Source organism: Hyperoodon ampullatus (genome assembly GCF_949752795.1).
Source record: "Hyperoodon ampullatus genome assembly, chromosome: 13".
NCBI classification, from domain to species: Eukaryota; Metazoa; Chordata; class Mammalia; order Artiodactyla; family Ziphiidae; genus Hyperoodon; species Hyperoodon ampullatus.
In genome coordinates this window covers 7,144,693-7,170,072 of record NC_136926.1, presented here as the reverse complement: position 1 = coordinate 7,170,072, position 25,380 = coordinate 7,144,693, and the positions used below count along the sequence as shown (strand labels likewise).

The window sequence follows — 25,380 nt, the reverse complement described above, 5'->3', positions numbered from 1 at the left end:
ACCTATTGTTTTAATAAGTTGGAAAAAGAAACCAATATATATTTTCTCTATTTATAGACTCAAAACACATGCATCCGGGGATAAGTCCCACAGCAATGGCATGGATGTACTGCGTTAACCCTGAGCACTGTATAACATAAAAGTAAAGCCAGTTTGGGAAGTTCCAAGCATTTTTAAACCAATTATGGTTCGTAGCTTTTAACAAACTCACAAACAAACAGACTGACACACACGCGCACATACCCCTCTGCTCGCCCAAAGTAAAAGCATACGGTTAAGTACCATGGGAAAAGCACGAGGAAAGACATATGTACCACCATCGGCACTGCTGATTTTCAGTTTTGCTATCTATTCCAGGTTTGTCCTTATTCCCCAAAAAAATTAACTAGAGAGAGCACAACTGAAAAAAAATTATAATTCTTTGGAAACTGTCCCTGATTTTTATGCAAATGATATGCTTCAACAGCATTTCATATACATCCATGTTGAAACCTGTCTGTTCTTATGCGTTGCTCAAATTGGCGATGCTCTGGGGGTGACGCTGCTGCCAGAGCTGTTTCTGCTGGACTGCAAGCTGTTGAGACTGGTCTGAAGTTGACAGGAGATTTATAAGAGGAGACACACAATTTGCAGGAATGATCAAACCTGCAATTAGAAAACAAGAATTTATAAAGGTTGCTTCCAGGAGAAACCACACTGTTTTACAGCTTCATAGCAAATTCCAAATGAAGTATAATATTAAGTTTAATGAACAAGACTCCACAAAAAAACTAAATGAACACCTAATAACTGAACTGGCCCCTTCAGAAGTAGCCCGATTCCTCAGCAGCGTCACCCACAAATACCTGAGCACATGCATGTGTCTAGTGCAACACCATCTTCTTGCTGAAGCAACAGAAGCCCAAGTACAGTACCTTCCTATCTACTATCTTTGAAGCTCCACAAATGTATGCAAGCACCACCTTCTTTGGCATGTACTAATGTACCAAAGAGACTACAGAATAGTGGCTGCAAATTCAAATGCGTACTGAAGCAGTAACTTCTAAGTGGCACAGTGCGGAAGTCAGCAAACTGGAGAGTATATATATCCTGGGTAAGGGAACTTTTAACTCCTCCCATGTGGGAACTGGGGTTCAATGTTCCAAGCTTCTCTGTTGTTACTGCTGCTGTTGTTGTTTTGAAGAAGATAGAAATCCAGTCTTCTGATTTTTTAAAAAATAAACTTATTTATTTATTTTTGGCTGCGTTGGGTCTCTGTTGTTGCACACAGGGCTTCTCTAGTTGCGGCGAGCAGGGGCTACTCTTCATTGTGGTGTGCGGGCTTCTCACTGCGGTGGCTTCTCTTGTTGTGGAGCGTAGGCTCTAGGCACATGGGCTTCAGTAGTTGCAGCACACGGGCTCAGTAGTTGTGGCTCGCAGGCTCTAGAGCACAGGCTCAGAGGTTGTGGCGCACGGGCTTGGATGCTCCGCGGTATGTGGGATCTTCCCGGACCAGGGCTCGAACCCGTGTCCCCTGCATTGGCAGGCGGATTCTTAACCACTGCGCCACCAGGGAAACCGACAGTCTTTTGATTTTTAAAAGTTGGCAACTAACTCAATTGAAATCTCGCAACCAAAAATACTTGAGGATCAAAAAAATGTCTATGGACTGACTAGCCCACAGGCTACCAATGTGCAACCCAGGATACAGAGAAAGGTTGTTGCAAAAGAAACAAAGACAATGCGACAGGGCAAGCGCAATAACTGGGTGGATTTCCGTGAGGCCTGTCACTGAGGGAACAGTGGGAGCGGCTAGCCTGGTCTCCCTGGCTCCCTGCAGGACTCCAGTCCATCCTCTGTGCACAGTGGCTTTGACTTCCATAGTCTCAATGTGGCACAATGAACATAAAGACTTCAGAGAATCCTTAGTCTTCATACCAGGGAGCCTGCATAGATGTCAACAGTGAGGAAGGGGAGCAAGAGCACTGAGGGCAGCATAAAATAACAACCACATCAGAATTTCAGCCAGAACCAACTACACCCATTCAAAAGCTTAACTACTATTTATCCTTTTAAGAACATAATATAAAGCAAGCTCTACCCCACCACTGGAATAGATAGATGCTAAGATTCTAAGACGTTAGAAGCAAAATAAGAAAAACACAGGAGCTGATTTTTCTTCTCAAGGCTCAAACCAAAAAAAAATTAAAACTCACCTACAATCCGCTGTCCATCCTCTGTTCTTAGCCGAACTATCTGCATTTTCACATTTGTGCCACTGACAGATGCGAGAACACCCTCGACTTTTGTCCAGACACTCAGTACTGAACCACATAATACATAGTACGTGCGGCAACGAAGACCTATTTCACAAACTAATCCCAAACTTGCTTTTTTGCAATTGCCACGCCTAGGATAAATAAGGAAAAAAATGTGTATGTGCGTGCGCGCGCACACACACACACGCGCACACACACACACACACACACAAAGGCCCACAAGGTCTACCCTAATTTCAAATGGAAAACGCCCTACCGTCATTTACTTTTACTGATAGTTTGTAGACTGCAGTCCTTCTGACATATTGGATTATCCTGTCCAACTTAAGGTATCACTACTGATTTTAACATTACAGTTAATTCTCGGGTCTGACTCCCTTATAAAAGGGCTGATTTATTGGTCTGGATATCCATATAAGCATCTGTCATTTTCATATCCATTAGTTTACTGTATTAATGTCAGTTTATAAAATAATCCTGCCAGTTATTTCTATAGTATTAAACTACCAATATACAGTTCTAAATCAGGTAAGTGGAAAAGGCCTCAGCAAATAAACAAAAGCAAATTTATCTACCTACATGTGTCTAAATAAAAACCTAGCTAAAATTCATCTATATCCTGTATCCCTCTTCAAAAAGTGGGCCAGATACTCCATTTTCAATGCCCTGAAATGAACATAATGACTTGAGAACACCTCTGGCTAGCCTAGTAGCTAGAATCAGCTCCAGGGCTCAACAACAAAGTTTCTAGTGCTGTTAACTATTTGAGGCACCTCTGTGGTTTCCTAGAAGTAGCCCAGCCTTAAAAATAAAACTGATTTGGGACACCAATAAAACTTTGGAGGAAGGAAAAAATAAAGGAAGGGAAGGAAGGAGACGAGAAAGAAAAAGTCTCAACCCTAAGAATGATAGTTAAGTCCATGCTGGCAGACATTTGGTTGGAAGTAACAAAGCATCAGTGGGGAGACCTAAAACAGTGCATGGTCCAGAGACATCCAACAAGTACCTCTGCTTAAAGAAACAACACCGAGCAACTGATAATCTGCCTGTGTACTTATAGGGACAGATAGCTAAAGAATGAAGGGGTGTTTAAATTAAATCTTGATTATACTTTGGAATATATGGTGAGAAAAATGAAAACTAACCAATAAGCATGAGTACAAGTATCTGCAGATGAATTATACTGATCTAACCAGTGGACCAGGGCATCGTCTGAGACTACCTGTGAAAATAAGACAAAAATTCCATTGAAAAGGTATTGTTTTAAACAAACTGGTTGCCTAATTTGGTCTCTAAAGCCAACTTAAAACCATCTTTATATAGAAAACATGGTCTTTGCTACTGCTTACATTTGAATGCCATCAATAAAAAGCTCTGCCGTGAGGTTTTTCCCATGTAATGAATATTTCAAATAGGTAACTTAATTATAATTGTTTGCAAGTGAAAATGGCTAGGAATAATAGTAATATAAGGTAATACTAACAACAAAATAACAGATATCACTGTTTTTCCAGAAATTATTGCAAAATATAAACACAGCAGTTCACAGTAAAACCAAGAGTCGGTGGGAAGGAATTTCAGTCTTGTATATCTTCCTTTTATTTAAAAAATTCTAATTTTTGTAGTTAGCACTATAGAAACTTCCTTTTCTGAAAACATAAGCTGTTTCAAATAATCATCTTAAGTTTCCTAATGGTTCATAACATTAAGACTGGGATACTAATTTAACAAGAGTTGATAAAACTTTTTCTGAAAACAATTTTCCAGTAATCAAATAGGAAAAACTGACAATTTACATATAAACATAAACATAGTTGCAATATATTATTATAAAACAAGTATTCATATATAACATCATGTACAAATGGAAAAATACCTTCTTATATTTCTTTTTTAGATCAGCATAAATTTCTAATTTGAGCTGTTTCCCAGTATTTGGTCTATAAACTAAGAAAAGCTTCTTTTTAGGATTCACTTCTTTAACTAAGATGGCAGTTTTCTTGTTGTTTCTTATCTATTAAAAATAAATAAATAAATAGGTGAGAAAATATAAGGATTCAATACTGTACACTTTAAGACATGCTCGTTTTTTTGTACCATCACATCACCAAAGCCAAATGAGTATGTAAATACAAAACTGTGTGAAAGGATAACACCTGCTGTGTAACCGACTTGAACAAGGTCTCACCAAAGTGAAGGCTAATGGACCTTATCTCTGAGGCAAGACAATCTTTAGAAAATTGTGTTGAGTAATAAGACTTAAAGCACGATGTCCAGTGGAGACAATTTTGCTTCTTCTAGTCCAGGAAACTGGACTCGCAGCCTAAACAGGCTCCGAGGTACGTGAGGTAAGAATCTAGGTAGTGGGCAGGAAGGGTCTTCACAGGAAGTAATTTTACCTCTACTGTATGTTACTCTCCTTCAAGTTACAATGAAATATATAACCTTCAAGATAACGCTTTTTGATCACCCATCACCCACAGTCCTCTGAATTCATCTACTCCATCAGTGCTACAACCTATTCCTATGGTTGTGTGACGGTAAAATATCACAAATTCGGGGCTTCCCTGGTGGCGCAGCGGTTGGGAGTCCGCCTGCCGACGCAGGGGACGCGGGTTCGTGCCCCGGTCCGGGAGGATCCCACGTGCCGTGGAGCGGCTGGGCCCGTGAGCCATGGCCGCTGAGCCTGTGCGTCCGGAGCTTGTGCTCCGCAATGGGAGAGGCCACAGCAGTGAGAGGCCCACGTACCGCGAAAAGGAAAAAAAAAAAAAAAAAATCACAAATTCATCTGTAAACGGTAACGCTGTAACAGGAGAAAGCCAAATGCTGAACAAATAATACATAAATATGATGCAGAAGTGGAAGAAAAGGATGCATTAGACAAACGATGGAGCTTGTTTTATTTTTTTATTTTTTTGGACCTGGGGCACGAACCCATGTCCCCTGCATTGACAGGCGGACTCTCAACCACTGCGCCACCAGGGAAGCCCAGAACTTGTTTTATTTAAAAAATTTTTTACAAGTTGGACTTTATGAGAAGAACCCTGAGATTTGTAAAAAGCTCCATTTAACACAAGGAAAAATAAGATTGGGAAAATTAGTATTTCTTTTGAAGAATGGCGAACAATTTCAAAGCAACAGTCTCTGGAGCAAAACTGAAGGAAAAAGAAAAGTTTCAAAGATATTTTCCCAGCTCCTCTACAAAATAAATCATTTGCTAAGCTATTACCTTTTTATATTAAGATAATTCTTACGCTGATAAAAGGACTTAATACTTTACTTTTCTCCTCATTGATACTAAAGATCCTTCGTCTTTTACTTGTTCAAATGATTTGAAACATTGTTTATATAATTACTGCAAAGTCTATGAAACAAAAGTTAAGTGAAAAATACATTTAAAATTTATATCAGCTGATGTGAAATTCTCTAGCAAACTATACTTTAAGGCAGTGTTTAAAGCACATAGCAGTGTGATCTATCTTGACAGTGTCAGGTTAATTCATTGTAACTATAAAATAAATCATCACACTACAGTGAAATTAAAAGTGATTCTGACATGGCTTTCCTAATGTCAACACACGTTAAACACACTGCAAGTCGAAACTGCTTGCTGCTGAGGCAGCTCAATGAAGGAGGCTACAGCTTCTTGGAAGGATGTCTCCTTCAAGGTCCTCACTCTTCACAACCAGCTGCCTGCGGCCAACGCTACCACATCCTTTCACTCAAGGGAAACTGGTGGGGATCAGCATTTTCATCAAAATCTACCAGTGCCTCAATTTGGCAATAATTTCAAGTGAAAAAAATATAACCGGGCTTCCCTGGTGGCACAGTAGTTGAGGGTCCGCCTGCCGATGCAGGTGACACAGGTTCATGCCCCGGTCCGGGAAGATCCCATATGCTGCGGAGCGGCTGGGCCCGTGAGCCATGGCCGCTGGGCCTGCGCGTCTGGAGCCTGTGCTCCGCAACGGGAGAGGCCACGGCGGTGGGAGGCCCGCGTACCGCAAAAAAAATTAATAATAATAATAATAATGAAAATAACCAATATCCTATAGGGACCAATCAAAAACCCATCCAAGGCCTCAGAGAAATCTGAATAAAATCTAGTGAACTGTATCAGTATCTTGGTTGTGATATTATACTATAGGTTTGTAAAATGTTACCATTGGGAAAACTGGTGTAAAAGGAATTTCTCTGTATTATTTCTTATAACCTCATGAGAATCTACAATAATCTCAATAAGATTTTCAAACACACATACACACACATAAATGCACAACTAGGAGCCAGATCCAGTTTGAGAGCTTTGCTATTGAATCAGAGACCAGTAAACCAGGTTTATGGACCAAATGGCTTGAGGCTCCTAAGCTTAAGAATAGTTTAAGGAAGGAAGGGAGAAAGTTTCTTAGGAAGGAAAAAAATCCATGCTGCTGAACCTAGGGTCAGGACAGGAATAAAGACCCAGACGTAGAGAATGGACTTGAGGACACGGGGATGGGGTACGGTAAGCTAGGACGAAGTGAGAGAGTGGCATGGACATATATACACTACCAAATGTAAAACAGACAGCTAGTGGGAAGCAGCCTCATAGCACAGGGAGATCAGCTCGGTGCTTTGTGACCACCTAGAGGGGTGGGATAGGGAGGGTGGGAGGGAGGCACAAGAGGGAGGGGATATGGGGATATACGTATACATATAGCTGATTCACCTTGTTATACAGCAGAAACTAACACAACATTGTAAAGCAATGTTGTAAAGCACTGTATACTCCAATAAAGATGTTTTAAAAAAAAAAAAAAGGAGAGAGAAGGCAGCAACTTAAACTCAGCCAAATCTGCTTGTTATCTTTCCCTTCAATCCTGATATATCCTTTTACTTGTTCAGTTTTACCCATCCCACCCTAGCTAGAAACCTCAAGATAATACTAGAAGCCAAGAACAAAGCTGGGGGGAAATCATTTTTCGGACTTTTAAGAACTAAACTTTTTCTCCTCCAGGATCTTCAAAAGAGTATTTCCTGGGCTTCCCTGGTGGCGCAGTGGTTGAGAGTCCGCCTGCCGATGCAGGGGACACGGGTTCATGTCCTAGTCCGGGAAGATCCCACATGCCGCAGAGTGGCTAGGCCCGTGAGCCATGGCTGCTGAGCCTGCGCGTCCGGAGCCTGTGCTCCGCAAAGGGAGAGGCCACAATAGTGAGAGGCCCATGTACCGCAGAAAAAAAAAAAAAAAAAAAAAAAAAAAAAGAGTATTTCCTCTCATTCACACATAGAAAGAAGTAAGTGATCTTAAGATCCAGTGATGCCATTTCTCTGAATCTACTCTAGAGATACACTCACACAGGTACATAAAGAAGCATCTCCTTTGTAAGGGAGAAAAAATGGAAACAACCTAAAAGTCAATTAATACGACACAGGCTAAGTAAACCATGGTATATTCATAACACAGAACACCATGCAACAGCCACAATGAATGAAGTAGTCCTTTAAGTATCAATACAGAAAGCACTCCAAGACTGACTGTTTAGTGAGAAAGGCAATTTAAAGAATGATCAGGGCCTCCCTGGTGGCGCAGTGGTTGAGAGTCCGCCTGCCGATGCAGGGGATACGGGTTCGTGCCCCGGTCTGGGAGGATCCCATATGCCGCGGAGCGGCTGGGCCCGTGAGCCATGGCTGCTGGGCCTGCGCATCCGGAGCCTGTGCTCCGCAGCGGGAGAGGCCACAGCAGTGAGAGGCCCGCGTACCACAAAAAAAAAAAAAAAAAAAAAAAAAAAAAAAAAAAAAAAAGAATGATCAATACTGTATCATAGAATTGGTGTAAAAAAAAATAACCAACGGGCTTCCCTGGTGGCGCAGTGGTTGAGAGTCCGCCTGCCGATGCAGGGGACACGGGTTCGTGCCCCGGTCTGGGAAGATCCCACATGCCGCGGAGCGGCTAGGCCCGTGAGCCATGGCTGCTGGGCCTGCGCGTCCAGAGCCTGTGCTCCGCAACGGGAGAGGCCACAGCAGTGAGAAGCCCACGTAATGCAAAAAAAAAAAAAAAAAAAAAAAAAAAAATAACCAACAACAAATCAACCACCTAAAACAGTAAATTGCTTCCTATGGCTACAATACACATGCATTAAATGCACAGAAAATGGTCTCGGAGAATAGACACAAAACTGGTAACGGTGGCTACCTCTGGGAAGGTGGGAAGGGAACCGCGGCTGGGAATGATGGTCAAAAAATTTAGTGTTATCTGTATTTAAATTTTTTCACAAGTGTAATAATGCATTCATGTGTACATAATTCAATTAAAGAATTTAAGAAAAAAAATCCCTGCAAACCCTAAAATACTTACTACCTGACGCCTGACATAAAAAATTTAGGGATTCCTGCTCTAGGGAGCTTATTTATGGTTTCACCCTGCCTGTGGCATCATCATATTTGGTCTCCTTTACGCAGTTCTTGAAACAGGTCTTCATTTACAGTTGGTCACGCCATAAAGGGCTTGGCCAAAAAGTTCGTTCGGGTTTTTGGTACCATCTTACTGAAAAACCAGAATGAACTTTTTGGCCAACCCAATATTTGCAAATAAAAAGCAAAATGTGCTACACACATACAAAGCAATATTAGTCACAAAAAGAAATGAAGTTATGACATATTCTACAACACGGACGAACCTTGAAAACATTATGCCGAGTGAAAGAAGTCAGACACAACTGTCACATACTGCATGATTCCACTTATATGAGGTACCAAGATACACAAATTCATAGACAGAAAATAGATCAAAGGTTATCAGGCCAGGGGAAAGCTATTGTTTAATGGTGATGTTGGCACAACATTGTGAATATAATTAATGACACTAAACCATACACTTTAAAATGGATAAAATGGCAAACTTTGTTATATATTTTACCATAATTTTTAAAAATTAACAATGTAGGGACTTCCCGGGTGGTGCAGTGGTTAAGAATCCGCCTGCCAATGCAGGGGACACAGGTTCGAGCCCTGGTCCAGGAAGATCCCACATGCCGCAGAGCAACTAAGCCCGTGCGCCACAACTACTGAGCCTGCACTCTAGAGCCCGAGGACCCAAGGCGGCCAAAAAATAAATAAATTAAATAAATAAATCAAAAACAAAAACAATGTAATATGCCAGAAATCATTAAATTATACACTTTAGCGAGTGAATTGTACTGTATGTGAATTATATCTCAATAAAGTCGTTAAAGAAAAAGAAATTAAGGAAGAGATAAAAAGAATTCAAGAGAAAATAAATATTAAAGGCAAGCAAAGATATAACCTATGCATAAGAGAAGTCCCGATAAAGGAGAAATTCAGGGAATAGAATACTAAAAACATTACAAATAAAAGTAATTTAAAAACTTTCTAAAATAAAGATTTGAAACTACATATTAAAAGAGCATATCACATAGCTGAGAATACTGACCAAGAATAACTAATAATACCAGGATATACTCTAAACTAAATTAAAAAGGGGAAAAACTTAGAGCACCATCAAATTTTGACAGCAGGGACTTCCCTGGTGGCGCAGTGGGTAAGAATCCACCTGCCAGGCTTCCCTGGTGGCCCAGTGGTTAAGAATCCATCTGCCAGTGCAGGGGACACAGGTTCAAGCCCTGGTCCAGGAAGATCCCACATGTCACAGAGCAACTAAGCCCGAGTGCCACAACTACTGAGCCTGCGCTCTGGAGCCCGTGAGCCACAACTACTGAAGCCCATGCGCCTAGACCCCGTGCACCGCAACGAAGAGTAGCCCCCGCTCGCCGCAACTAGAGAAAGCCTGCATGCAGCAACGAAGACCCAAGGCAGCCAAAAATTAATTAATTAATTAATTTTTAAAAAATAAAAGAGAATCCACCTGCCAATGCAGGGGACAGGGGTTTGAGCCCTGGTCTGGGAAGATCCCACATGCCGCGGAGCAACTAAGCCAGTGCGCCACAACTACTGCCTGTGCTCTAGAGCCCGCGAGCCACAACTACTGAGCCCACGTGCCGCAACTACTGAAGCCCGCGCACCTAGAGCCCGTGCTCCGCAACAAGAGAAGCCACTGCAATGAGAAGCCCGCGCACCGCAACAAAGAGTAGCCCCTTCTCGCCTCAACTAAAGAAAGCCCGCACTCAGCAATGAAGCCCCAACGCAGCCAAAAATAAAAATTAATTAATTAAAAAAATTTTTTTTGACAGCAACTCTATCTCAAAAGAATAAGGAGTAGCATCTTTAAGATATCCAAGAAAAGAAAACGTGAACTAAAGATTTCATGTCTGGTAAAATTTGTCTTTCAAGTACAAAGGCACAAACTTACCAGCATGTAAGAATTCAGGGAGTAATGTTTCCATAAGCCCTTCCTAAATCTACTACAGAATGGGATTCAGACAAAATAACTAGAGAGATATTAACCTAAGGACTAGTGAGTGAGTGGTGAGCTTTAAATATAAATTAATTACCTGTAGAACTAAGATTAATTAAGGGTTAAAAGAAGAGTATACTATATAATTGCCATATGCTGACATGCAGAAACAGTATAACTATTTTTTAAATAGCATAAAGTAAGCTTATGCAATAAAAGTTATTAAAAAATTATTTTCAGGAATACTGGGGCATAGTATCCATGATATTTTATCATCCTGTGTGCCCTGAAGAACAGGGATTATTAGTGTGGAAGAAAGAAGACAAAAAAATACCAGAGAAGGGGCTTCCCCAGTGGCGCAGTGGTTAAGAATCCATCTGCCAATGCAGAGAACACGGGTTCAGCCACGGTCCGGAAAGATCCCACATGCGGCGGAGCAATTAAGCCCGTCTGCCACAACTACTGAGCCCGTGCTCTAGAGCCTGCATGCCACAACTACTGAGCCCACGTGCCACAACTACTGAAGCCCGCACACCTAGAGCCCATGCCTCTCAACAAGAGAAGCCACCACAATGAGAAGCCCGCGCACCGCGGAGCGGCCCCCACTCGCTGCAACTAAAGAAAGCCCGTGCACAGCAATGAAGACCTAACACAGCCAAAAATAAAATAAATTAAAAAAAATAATCAGAGAAGAGGTGAGATTAAAATTCCGTAGTTTTGATCAGGACAAATAAATATGCATTCATTTGTGTGTGTACATGTATATGTCTAAATGTAAACACGCGCACGCACACACACACACATGCACACTCACACATCCTCTCTCCTTAGCTCTGTCCACAGGCAAATACTAAACCAATGAATGTAGTTACACCAATAAGTGAAAACTGAATCTTGAAGACATAAAGCATTATTATGACTAAAGAAGGTCACTCACTATATTATGGGAAAAAAGGGTTCAATTTACTAAGAATATGTAAACTTTTTTTTTTTTTTTGCCCACACCATGCAGTATGCAGGATCTTAATTCCCTGACCAGGGATCAAACCTCTGCCCCCTGCAGTGGAAGCGTGGAATCTTAACCACTGGACCGCCAGGGAAGTCCCCGGTAAGTAATAATTTAAAATTTGCATTTAATAATACTCCTCAAAATGTATTAAATCACAATTACAGTGATAAATTATCAAAACACAGAAAGCTAAATACAATTGGAAAATCAGCACAAAGCGAACAGATAATTACAATGCTGGCAATGAAAACACATTACATATCTAAATAACTAACATTTAAGGGAAACAAGTCTTACTTGCAATGACAAATAAAAGCCATCATCTGGTCCTGTCAACTCAGCCCAAATCTTGGTAGCTTCCTCCCAGGACATTCCCCTCTCTACACTTATCTGTAAAAAAATAATAATAAAGTTTAAATTAAACTCACTTCTGAGAATGCTTACCAGAAAATGACATTATACTTGAACGTGCACCTTTTCTAAACTTACAGTGTATAATTCTACATGGCCAGAGGTTGAATATCCTGGAGTCAGAAACTTCTTAACATCACTTTTCCTCACTTTTTCATCTCCAGAACCAAGATCTTGAACAAGAAAAAGCAACATATAAGTATAAAAAAAAAATTTCATCAAGAATACACATGACAGGCTTCCCTGCTGGCACAGTGGTTAAGAATCCGCCTGCCAATGCAGGGGACACGGGTTCGAGCCCTGGTCAGGGAAGATCCCACGTGCTGCAGAGCAACTAAGCCCGTGCGCTACAACTACTGAGCCTGTGCTCTAGAGCCCACCTGCCACAACTACTGAAGCCCGTGCACCCAGAGCCCATGCTCTGCAACAAGAGAAGCCACGACACAAGAAGCCCACGCACCACAATGAAGAGTAGCTCCCGCTTACTGCAACTATAGAAACCCCCATGTGCAGCAAAGAAAACCCAATGCAGCCAAAAATAAATAAAATTAATTAATTAATTAAAAAGGAAAAAAAAAAAGAATACATATGATGTTTTAAAAATTTCCCAACTTACCTAAGATTCCCATATCATATCTTCCATTTTTTTTGGCATTTTGAACAACTGCAGTAAGTGTGTCTGCAAAATACTGAAATAACGCATTCTGCTGATGCACCTCCATGCCCAAAATTCTATTTAAGAATTTTCCTATGTTGTTATAATCTGCAATGACAGGATTGTATGAAAGATTTAATGCATTCAAATGGCAATTTAAAAAATTTATTCATCTCAGCCTAGTAAGAGTCCCACTTTCTTCTCTAAGCCTTCCCTGACAACTCCTGTACTGTTCCCAGAACAGGGCTATACTTCGACCACTTCTACCTCTAGCAGTTAGCATGACTATACTAGATGCTCAAAAGATGTTTGCCAAATTGAATGTTTGCATCTTCAGCTTCGCTTATTGAAAGTATGAATACAATTTAGCACAACAGAATGTTAGTTTTCCAACATTAAGTCTTAACTCATAAAGTTTAAGTGCTGTTAAGTCAGTGAAGCTCAACTTTGGCTGCACAAGTAAGAATGCCCAGGAGCTTCTGGAAAATTACCATTGTCTGAGCTCCTGCCCTGGCTTCAGTACTTTTTAAAAAGCTCAACAGCTGATCATATACGCAACCTGGTTTGAGAACTGCTGTTATGTAGAGAATAGAGATTTAATTTCTTGAATAACCATAGTTATTCATAGCAAAAACCACCCAGAATGCTCTGTGAGCACTCAGTAATGAGGGATTGAGACCTAGAGACTTGAAGCTTCCCCTTCAAGTTGACGAAAGCAATAAACAACAAAACGGGCTATAATGATACAGCAACAGTTATGAACATACATACGAAAGTCATCCCATTACCTTTATCTAGAGTAAGAATTCCTGAACGATCTTCTACATTTATCAGGCCAACTCCTATCAGTCCTTGTCGAACATCTATAATAAAACAAATTTATAAAAAACCTTATAGCCCAGGGCTTCCCTGGTGGCACAGTGGTTAAGAATCCGCCTGCCAATGCAGGGGACATGGGGCGTGCCACAACTACTGAGCCTGCGCTCTAGAGCCCGCGAACCACAACTACTGGAGCCCGCACGCCTAGAGCCCGTGCTCCACAACAAGAGAAGCCACCGCGGTGAGAAACCCACTCGCCACAACTAGAGAAAGCCCGCGCACAGCAACAAAGACCCAATACAGCCAAAAATAAAATAAATTAAAACAAACAAACAAAAAACCTTATAGCCCAAATAACTCAATGAGCTGTTACCTGACTAATCAAACTAGATCAAGTTCTAGCATATAAGACACAGTCTATGTATCTTCCATAGTTCCTATTAGCTGAATTAAATGGAACCCACAGCCCCTAAAGATCTTTAGACACTTCAAAATCCTAGAGTACTCAAACCTCACATTATATTTTATTATTTCACTAAAATGTCATATCTTTCCAACAACAACCCTTGGCAGTGGAGATCCCTGGCTACAAAGCTGTCACTCACAGAATCTAAACAACTTTGAACATACAGCAGGATACTGATTAAATAATTTATATAAGGAAATAATCATGCTTCCTTCCCAAACGTTACCTATCAGTATTGACAAGGCGATGCAGAAGATAAGCAACATGTGTAACTGTCAACATGTTCTGAATTACGTTACTAAGAGGACAGTTTATAAAACTTTAAAAAAAGTATTTGTGTCCAGGCTCCAACTCAGACTTACAGTAAGAAGGGTTTAAGAAAGAGAAAAGGATCAAGAGGAAGCATAATTATATCCTATTTACATATTTATTTAATCAGCTCAACTGCTACATGCTCAAAATGTGTAGATTCTGCAGATGACAACTCTGTAGCCAAAGAGCTCCAACGCAAAAAATCCTCATTTTGGGAACCCATCCTATGGGAGGAAATTACCTGAATTAGAAGGACAGCTGCTATAATTCCAGCACTGTTTGTGATGCAAAAAAATGAAAGCCACTTGAACATCAATAAGGGAAAAACTGAAGAAACTGTTACATAAGCTAGATGTAGAATATTACACAACTGTTAAAATATGTATTAGTACTATAGCTATTGATTTGTAAGGGATGCCTGTGATGTACCAAGTGAGAAAAGTATGTTGCAAGTAATATTAACTTTTTTTTTTTTTTTAAAGTTCTGTGTTTAGACAAACGGATAAAGGTGTGTTAAGGCTGCCCCTGGTTCAGACTGTCAACATTTGTAACCTCAGCAGGTGAGACTGGTAGGTAGTAGGTAGTTAAGGAGAGGGTATGGGCTCCTCATTATTCACTTTTAGATTGTTTTCATCACTTATAATGAATAAATAACATGTAATTTTTTGGAATTAGAAATAAATTGGGGAGTTGTTTTTGACAATCCCTCCAATGACCAAATAAAAAGAAAATAAGAGGGAACGAAAGGGAAAGGGAGAAAAAGAACAGGGCCAAGACTTTATTGGTTTTTTGTTTTGTTAAATGCCATCAGTGATTATAAGCACCCCTGCCAGCTATGTCAATATGGACTGTTACCAACACTAAACACCGGTTCAATTGGAAAGGACTTCCTAGTAAAAAATGCTAACTCTATAAGGATAATGTTTCAAATACCTTACACCTGTTTATTTTCTAAAATATTTTAAGTTTGCTGAACTACTGAACTCACCCAGACTACTAATATTAATGGGGTAAAATCTATTCTTCAGATTTGCAAGATACATCTAAGAATTTCTACAGCACTACTTAGGACTTTTCTTTAAATATAAAAATTTCTAAATACACACAAATGTAAAGAGAATATTCTATGGACCACAGGTACCCAGCACCCAGTTTTAACAACTGTTAATACATGGCCAGTTTTGTTTTATCTGTACCTCCACTAGCCCACACAGATTATTTACCTAGGTACTTTAAATCTTAAAAGCTATTTGGCATAGTTATTTTCAAATTAATCTAACAAAACCATTTTTCCTCTAGTAATCTAGTATTAAACAACATGCAACAAACTCTATCAACAGTAAAAACACTTCCCCTGAATGAAATTTAATAAATCTACTGCTTATTATAAGACATCAATTTAGGTGTCTGGTAACTATCAATTTCTAAATTTTATACATTTTATGTCCAAAGAAAACTAAAAACAACAGCACATGTTAGAATGAGTTTTAGTACCTTCTTGTCAATACTCCTTTTCCTTTGTTATGATTATTTTTAAAAGTTACCTTTAAAGAATTCTCCAGGATAGTCTGGAGGTGGTGATACCATAGGAGAATCTAGGTTTACAATGGATTTCATGACAATTTCTAAAGCATTTCTTCCATACTGCAATAAAAACCAAATAAATTTAACAAGTTTCAGCATTTGGATACTCTTCAATCACATAACCAAGCGAACGCTATAAAAACTATTATTGTACCAAAGAGTCAAAAATAGCAGGACTCAATTATTTTTATATATATTTTACACTGCCTAGTGCCTCATTCACACCTTTGTACACAGCAGGCATTCCATAAATAAACAACTTTCTTTACTTCTGGGAACTCACACTTCATTCATCCACAAGTATTTATTATAATCTTATTTTCCAATAGGAATGAGAAGATGATTATATTGCACAGTTGATCACCAAAGATCTAACTGCCACGTGTCTTACAGGACTAGCCATGATTTTATAGCAAAACCGTAAGAGGAGGCAGCTTTAAGTTTTAAACAGCAACCACTTTCCCCTTCTGTTCCTTACAGACACCGTACACTGCAATTATTTTTCACAGATAGTGAAAGCTGAAATGTACCTTATTATCAAAGTTGAACCTACTCAGATCTCTGGATTCTGTTGCTCTTCTGTCTCCATGTGTAAGCGCACCCTATCCAAACATAAAATCTCCAGTCAAGGCATAGAAGACAGGTTAACATACATCATCTTTTACACACATCTATATAACTCAAAAACTTACCAAACTCTCAAGTCTTTTAGCAACAATAGATGCAAATCTTTGTTCTCCTGCCAATTCAGAAATCAGAAAGACGTATTCCGGAGCAGTAACTTGGTTTGATCTATGAGTTCGTCCTGTAATGACATTAAAAAAAAAAAAAAAAAAATCGCTGATTGTGTTCTCTAGATACTAGTATTCTGAGACCTATTCCCAGCACTTAACAGTAAGCTGGTATCCAGAAATCTTTAAACCAGAGAAAAAAATTAAAGAGTGTAACAATTACCCTAACTCCCCAAAAGGCACAAAATCAAAAGTGCCAACTTGAACAACATCTGTATTCAGAACAATACTCCCACTTACGGGGGAGCAAAAAAACCACCATAAAATTATTATATGATAAACCCATTACTGGTGCTACCCCAGTTTGGTTGACCACAATGGTGCTGATGCACAGCTGCTATGGATTCTCCCAAAATTGTTGCTGTTGTTGTTTTAAATCACCAGTTCACAGGGACATGAAGATGGAAGGGAAGGGAGGAGCAATGTGCCCTCAATGAAGCTACCGGGGGTTGAAAAAGACATCAAGTGGCAGTTGCTCTGACATGGATAACACCCCTTGGAGATCTACAATGAAGATACTCCTGAGGAGCCCCATTCTTGAATATAATGCCAGAAAGCCCTACTGTAGATCTTTTACAGCTTTTAAAACAGCCAAGAAATAAATTCATGATGCCCTCTATATTTTAAGGTATATGCAATACACAAACATCTCCAAAACCTACCTATATGTCAAGTTTTAGTATATCTAGCATTAAAATATTTCCCCAGTAATTCCTGGCTATGAAGTGAAACTCAGCGTAGGAACTTACCAAACTGCTGAATTGCTCTATCAGCACTCCATGGTAATTCCAGAGTCATATGAACTCTCCGCCTTTGATTTTTAGCTCTCCTATCTGCTTGTAATGAAATACCTGAGCTGGCAGCTTCTGAGATGATAGCAATATTCTGTATCAAATATAAGGAGAAAAAAACAAAAGATCACTTCTGCACAAAGACAGGTGGGGAAACATCCACCAATACGTATTCTCCTTTACTTCCTAACTCTCAGTTTTAGCTGTACATGGTTACAAGGACACCCAGAATCAAGATTACATTTCCCAGTCTCCCTTACAGCTAAGTGTGGGCACACTCCAGTCAGCAGGTCACCTGAACAACGTCCAGGAAATGTCCCTAATCAAAGATATGCCCTTCCCCTCCTCTTTTTATCTCTCTGCTGGCTGAAATGTAGAGGTGTAATGACTGAACCTGAAATACGGAGCTAACTAGGAAATGGAAGGCTGCATATTAAAGGAACAAGACAGAAGAGACCTAGACTTCAAGGGGTCATACCAGTCCTGGTCTACCTACTCAAACTTGTACATGAGAAAAAGGCACTTCCACTTTAAGTGAATATGATTTTGGAGTTTCTGTCACTGAACAGCCAAATCTAATCCCAATTAATACAATTTCTAACGCACATGGGCCTAAATCACTAATGAAACAAGTACTTAAAATGACTGATAATACCTCTACCTATAATCTTTAAAATATGTAACATGAGTTTTTAAATACATTTAAAAGACAACTTTGATAATGGTAATAACTACCATCTATTTTCTAGCTGCAGAGGCAAAACACTTTTGAACTACACAGCAAACTGTGGAGGAAGAGGTAAGACTTTATTCCGCCCCTTTTAGGTTAAGGAAGGAGGCTGAAGTGGAGCTCTACCTGTTTTTAGCAAAACGCTTACAGCAATTCCGACTAGATGGAGGAAGAACTGATCTGAGAACCTGAAAATTCATGAAGTTTACTGAACAATAAGAGCACACAGAAAGGGCCTCTGAAGGTGACCACAACCTCTGCAGTGGTCAGTTATGCAAGTGTAATCTACGACCATTCAGAGTAAATCGTCTCAATAGGACACCGCAGAGCAAGACAATAAACAGCAAAATCAAAGGATCCTAGTAATCTGGGCATGCTTAAATATATTTCTAGACTCAAAATTACACTGACACTAGGGTGTAGCATTAGATGTAGTGCCACTAAGATGACCTGAGAGAACACAATTTAATATTCTGATTGAAGACTTCAAAGGCCTCCAAAGCTATCAAGAGCTACATCTAATTCTGTGCACAGAACACCACATTCGATTTATAAGAAAATAATGAAAACATGTAAAATGTTCAGTGATTATGTATAATTACTTAAAAAATAGAGTAAGAACATTCAACAGACATGATTTATATTAAGAGAAAAAACCTAAAGATTAATCTAAATGTATGGGCATTATTCTTTTCGCCAAAAAGCATCCCAGAAAAACATACCTTATCTCCATCCATAAATCTTTGTTTTTCCGTGATATTTAGTATTTCCACAGGGACGTCAAGTTCAGATCTTGACTCATAAGATATACTTCCATCATCATTGCTTACAACCCTCCCCTTGCGGCCAGTCATCTGCAAAGCCAAACAGCGTCACTTAACAATTAACATAGCTGACTATGGTGCATGAAGCTCAGGGCTCCCATCAGAAACTTGGCGGGAGGTGAAAGGGATAATGAAGCCAGCACGTACTGTGCAACCTGTCCTGCACCAGGCGCTGGGGGAGAGAGAACACTGCAACACAGTGCCTGGTTCTGAAAAGTTCAAATTCCAGTGGAGAAAACAGACATGCGGCAATGATAACAAAGCCTGAGAGACAGGTGCAATAACAGAGATCCGTGTCTTGGGGCAGATACTCAAGATACTAGGGGCAGGAATTTACTTGCTCTAGGATGACAACTAGAGTAGAACAAGGGTTCTAAGATCTAATAGAGGATATTAGATAATTATATGATGATACCAAATATATCACTTATTCTAAAGGGTTTGAAAGTGGCAAAAAATTACCTAGAAGAGACACAGCCCTGATCAAGTCATATTTACCTCAGCAACATTCTCAGGGCCACCAAGTTCATCAATAAGTTCATCCAGGGTATTAGGAGGGAGGTCTTCAGCTAATTTTTCTAGTTTATCAAGTAGGTCTTTCTTCATCTGCTGGGCCCTTTCCACGGCATCCTGACTTGTTATAAGGCTATTGTTGCTATTGGTGTTACTGTTAGCTAGATGAAGTACATTTGTTAAAAATCAGTACAAAGTTTAAATATTTGTTTTGTTTAAAAGTACATTTCACAGACAAAGCAAGCTTCCACGTGGATACCTGGTGCACTGTTAGGAGCAGGTGAAATTACTGGTGTAGAAGAAAAACTAGGTCGTTTTGATCCAAGACCTGATGCTAATAAGGCACTTTGAATAGAATCTGGATCTATACTTCTCTTTTTTTTTTTATCTTTGTTTTTCTTGTGGTCCTTTCTGATTAACCAGGGATCTGAAAATTAAGGAAAGACATGTATCAAATCATTTGTTAACACAAGTACAGAATTTCCAAAGGAAACAACCGTTGAGTTTTTTTGTATTGCTGAGCGACAACTTGTAAACCACCACCAACTTCAGAGGTCCAGTACACCCATACACCATGCGGTAAACTCCATGGTTTGAGGATAAACGTAAGTGCACAAAATCGAGGTCATGATCTCACATAAATGTGCTGAACCTCCAGAAGACAGACAAGCTTGGAGCTCCCACCAAGCAAAGATTAGAATCTGTGTGATGATTTCTACAGGAAAAAAAAGGTTTTAGTACAATAGCCCATTTCAAATACACAGAAATAGGGACTTCCCTGGTGGTCCAGCGATTAAGAATCTGCCTTCCAATTGCAGAGGATGCAGGTTTGATCCCTGGTCAGGGAACTAAGATCCCACATACCAGAGGGCAACTAAGCCCGTGCGCCGCAACTAGAGTCCATGTGCTCTGCAGCCTGCGTGCCACAACTAGAGAGAAGCCCGCGCACCTCAACGAAAGATCCCACCTGTCGCAACTAAGACCCAACGCAGCCAAAAATAAATAAATAAACAAATACACAGAAATAACTATCCTTTAGCTTACATTTAATAGATTCATGAACTCACCATCTTCATCATCCTCACTGGACTCATCTCTAAATGGGTTGAAATCATCGTCATCTCCAGAACTCATGTTTTTAGAGCTCTCGTAGTCACTTTCTTCATTATCGGAGGCATCAGATTCACTTCCACTATCATCAGAACTGCTACCAGTAAGGCCACCTATTTTTCGTGCTTTTTTGGATTCTCGAGTTATTTCTTCACCTATCCTCAAACCCCAAACAAGAGAGTCAGCCCAAACACACTGTTCTAAAGATTCAGGAAGTTACATTTAGTTCATGAGCTAATACACTTAGTTAACTCAAATGAGAAATGCAGAAAAAAAGCATTTGTGTAAGTGTATAAGAACAATTAAAAATTCATAAACAAAAGCTAGCCTTTTGGATTCCTATAAGAAATCAGGTTATATTCAATTATTCTTAAGAAGAAATCAGGTACATAAGTACAAATGCAAGACAGCCTTCAAGTGCACAAGTTTCAAAATAAACATCTCAAGACAACAGAGATGAAACAGAATCTCTGGCATTGTCACAATTTGTGTATCAGGTTGAGAGGAGAGGCCTAATAATTACAGATTTATAAAATATGCAAATACTTTATGGAATAATAAAAAAACTAATCTATAAAACTACATTTTTAAAAGTCAAACAAGGTGCTGATCTGAATTATCTTACTGAATACTCATAAAAGATATCTGGAATAAACCAACCAAAACTAAGCAGAACATTAAAATGTTCACATTTTAACGATGGTGAGAACATAATTCAAAAAAGGGAAACATGACCATCTATCTATATGACCACTCTGTTACTGACTCTAGGACTCAGCATTACTTTTTGTGCCACTAAAATAAAAAAATACTGTCAATTATATTATAATAGCCAACCTACTTTCAGGCATATTAAAAATGTAAGGGAAAAAAAAGCATTTCTTAGAACAGACGAAAGGTAAGGTTAAACTGTCAGGCACTGTGTTTAGAACACACAGTATGATAGTCTTCACAATATAATGAGTTATTATCACCATTTTAGAGAAAGAGAGCCCTGAGAAGTTAACTTCTGAAAGTCAAAGAGCTTACTTAGTAAGCACCTCAACACAAACCCAAGTTTTGCATTATTATAAAATATCTAACAAACAAAGATGAGTGTATTCATAATAATTAAATAATAAACTAACAGAAGTCTCTTTAAAGACTATATAAACACACACTCTCACACACCCATACACACACACACACACACACACACACACAGCATTGACAACAGAAAGGCCCAGATTTTGGTTCCCCATATATCACCCAGTAGTTGTGCCAACCTGGGGATATCGCTTAACCATTTAGTCTTTCTGTGCCTTGGTTTCCTCTGTCTATAAAACTGAAAAAATAAAACCTACTTTCATATGGATCCCTTGCAGGTTGAATGAGATCATGCATGGGCAGTGCTCAATACAGTGCCTACTTAGCACCAGTCAAATCGTTAAAACCCCAATTTAAAATGGGATTACTTGTGCATTCAAAAACTACATGAGCCAAGGGAATTCCCTGGTGGTCCAGTGGTTAGGACTCCGTGCTTTCACGGCCATGGCCCAGGGTTCAATCCCTGGTCAGGGAACTAAGATTCTGCAAGCCATGTGGTGCGGCCATAAAAATAAAGAAAAGAAAGAAAAGAAAAGAAGAGAGGAAGGAAGGAAGGAAGGGAGGGAGGGAGGGAGGGAGGAAGACACTTCCTTAAAAAACAAAACAAAACAAAAAACTACATGAGCCAATTCAAGGAAGGCAGTACATTCCCAAAATACAGCTTGCATCAAAATGCTCAAATTTATACTACGTCCAGCACCATTTAAAGAAAAGTGCCCACCTTTCCGCTTCTTTATTTTATTTTCCTTACAAGGACTATCTCTTGGTGAGCTGTTGTTACTTGGAGCTGTCAAATCGATTCCTAGCAAACTATAAAGTTTTTTCCTGTCTGGAGCAGGGAAGTGTTTTTCAATGAGTGACTGCAACACTCCTCTGTTCGAAGAGAGAAAAAGTGACAGTTAGTGGCTCAGTATGCAAAAAAGTTTATTATATATAAAGTCTTACTGAATGTATTTGTTTAAAACAAGTATACTTTATTAGCAGCATTTCCAAATTGGACATCAAAAGTAGGTTAGCTCCACGTAATTGTAAAGCTGGCTTAGGAACTCAGCACCAATGGTTCCTGATTCTTTTTCAGAACTGCTGCGCAGAGGAAGACTCCATGAAGAAAAATTGCACATCAGTGACTCGAGTCAAAAAGTGGTTCCAAAGAGTTGGATTCTGAATGTAAAGGACTTTAACAATCCTTTAACCAATTTATTTCACATATTTTTCCATTTTCAGGTACATGCAAGAGTTACAAATAATAAAATCTATGCCTTACTAAAAAATACATTTGGGGCTTCCCTGGTGGCACAGTGGTTGGGAATCCGCCTGCTAATGCAGGAGACACAGGTTCGAGCCCTGGTCTGGGAGGATCCCACATGCTGAGGAGCAATGGAGCCCATGCACCACAACTGCTGAGCCTGCGCTCTAGAGCCCTCAAGCCAGCTACAACTACTGAGCCCGCATGCCACAACTACTGAAGCCCGCGTGCCTGGAGCCCGTGCTCTGCAGCGGGAGAGGCTACCACAATGTGAGGCCCATGCGCTGCAGTGAGGAGTGGCCCCCGCGTAGCAATGAAGACACAACACAGCAAAGAAAAAATTTTTTAAATAAATAAAAATGAAATAAAATAAATTTTTTAAAAATAAAAAGTACAGGGGCCTCCCTGGTGGCGCAGTGGTTGAGAGTCCGCCTGCCGATGCAGGGGATACGGGTTCGTGCCCCGGTCTGGGAGGATCCCATATGCCGCGGAGCGGCTGGGCCCGTGAGCCATGGCCGCTGAGCCTGCGCATCCGGAGCCTGTGCTCCGCAACGGGAGAGGCCACAACAGTGAGAGGCCCGCGTACCACAAAAAAAAAAAAAAAAAAAAAAAAGTACATTTTATTCAATCTTACAAAATACTGATAATCCAGCTCAAATGAATTTTAATATTCTAGGCCAAGACTGTCCAACTGAAATATAGTGCAAGCCAAGCACAATTTTTACACTTTCTAGTAGCTACATTAAAAAGTAAAAGAAAACTTGTGAAACTAACTTTAATAATACTTAACTTAACATATCACTTTAAAATGTAATCAATGAAATGTTTTACATTATATTTCTTTAAGTCTTTGAAACCTGGTGCCTATTTCGTACTTAAAGGTCATTTCAGTTCGGACCTGCCTCTTCAACTGCTTCATAGCTCCCTGCGACTAGTGCCTACCATTTTAGAGGCAATACTAGGCAGGCAAGCACAGGAAAGATACAGATTAGCAGGTGCATGTTTTGCTTAAAAGTAGTTTTAAATTATATCTATCTTAAAAGGAGCCACTTGAATGTGTCCCCTAAGGCAAAAGATAGCATGGCAGCAAAAGTTATTTTGTTAATTTTGCTACCAGAGTTAGAACTGTCTGTTAGGCAAACAAACTGAAAAACAGTGTCTAAAAACATTTTAAAAATCTCTTTTGACTATCTCAGGATTATTTGCAATGTTTATATTAGAGCATACTAAACTGGGGCAAACTAAACTATATTGCTCCTCTGGATAATGGTAGTTTCCAATACACAAAGCCAAAACAAAACTGAATATCTTAAACCAAGCTGTCAGATTTCCAAGATGTACAAAACAAACAAAAATCAAGCCCTTCCGTTAGTCCAAATACTGGACATAATATTGTCAAAATACTTAACATTTGAGCATTTCTATGTTATTGTTTTCCAATAGACATGTTGTTATGCATACATAGGACTGTAAAAACTAAAATCAGAAAAACTTTAAAACGCAAAAATTTTGCCTCCAGGAAATGCCAACATTTAAACTAATCTAGGTAAAAACTCAAAACCATAAACATTACTTGGCAGTTGAAACGAAATCGTTCAATTCTCCTCCACCCTCTTCCAAGGCTTCTAATGTTCTAGCTTCTCCCGTAGACTGCAGACCAATTACAACACACTGGAGGCAAAAAAGAATATTATTAATTATAAATAAAAATATCTATGTGGTTTCTTAAGACATATTTTAAATATTTAGTTTAAAAAAAGATTTCAAACAAGAATTACCCATTACTGTACGTGTGTACCAATTTATTTATTCTACATATATTTGAGACATGCTACATGTAATACACTTAGCTAGGAAACAGTATTACAACAGTGGACACTACTGAAGCCCCTGCCCCAGTTCTTTGTGCTTTAACTAAATATGTATTTACCAAAAAGGAAAAAACCTTAATGTAATATATATCCATGTGTTATCAGTTGTTACAACTATGGTTAGCCAAATTATAGTGATGTTTGTTTATACTTTTCTGAGCTATCCAAATTCTTATAAACACGTATTGCTTTTGTTATCTTAAAAATGCATTTTTTAAAGTCTTACTATTAATACTTTTTACAAGTACCCTTCAGAAAGAAAAGGCTTTTTTAAGTAGAAAGCCTCAACACCCAAAAGACTAAAACACATAACCAAAAATGAATCTGTTAATGCATCTCCAACTTACTTTTCCATTCTTGATTTCTTCTCGAGCTAGTTGAACAACCCTCTTAACTTTGGATGCTATGCACAAGTATTTGAAAAATCTCTGGTGAGCAGACCAGAACTGACCCCACATGGATTTTTTCATTCGTTGCTCAGCATCGATCAGATCTGCAGCTTGCTGAAATCGCTCTCTGGCAATGACCCACTGAAGGTGCACAATCAACATTTTAGA

The 25,380-nt window shown here is 39.4% G+C and overlaps 1 protein-coding gene across 2 annotated transcripts in view; it reads right to left on the bottom strand.

The window, feature by feature from the left end:
• Positions 1-395: 395 nt before the first annotated feature.
• Positions 396-25,380, bottom strand: part of SBNO1 (strawberry notch homolog 1) — a gene marked incomplete at its 5' end in the record, with an annotated part of 44,883 nt that continues 19,898 nt past the window's right edge. For both annotated transcript variants that reach the window (XM_079717105.1, XM_079717106.1), the window contains 19 exons: positions 396-645; positions 2,196-2,389; positions 3,404-3,480; positions 4,135-4,272; positions 11,912-12,004; positions 12,104-12,198; positions 12,642-12,788; positions 13,469-13,543; positions 15,822-15,921; positions 16,392-16,463; positions 16,554-16,666; positions 17,402-17,537; positions 18,896-19,027; positions 19,496-19,671; positions 19,770-19,937; positions 20,578-20,775; positions 22,428-22,579; positions 24,526-24,623; positions 25,171-25,353. In XM_079717105.1, coding sequence (XP_079573231.1) covers positions 503-645; positions 2,196-2,389; positions 3,404-3,480; positions 4,135-4,272; positions 11,912-12,004; positions 12,104-12,198; positions 12,642-12,788; positions 13,469-13,543; positions 15,822-15,921; positions 16,392-16,463; positions 16,554-16,666; positions 17,402-17,537; positions 18,896-19,027; positions 19,496-19,671; positions 19,770-19,937; positions 20,578-20,775; positions 22,428-22,579; positions 24,526-24,623; positions 25,171-25,353 — 2,490 coding nt within the window. In that variant the 3' untranslated portion in view covers positions 396-502. The remainder of the gene's footprint in view (positions 646-2,195; positions 2,390-3,403; positions 3,481-4,134; positions 4,273-11,911; positions 12,005-12,103; positions 12,199-12,641; positions 12,789-13,468; positions 13,544-15,821; positions 15,922-16,391; positions 16,464-16,553; positions 16,667-17,401; positions 17,538-18,895; positions 19,028-19,495; positions 19,672-19,769; positions 19,938-20,577; positions 20,776-22,427; positions 22,580-24,525; positions 24,624-25,170; positions 25,354-25,380) is intronic.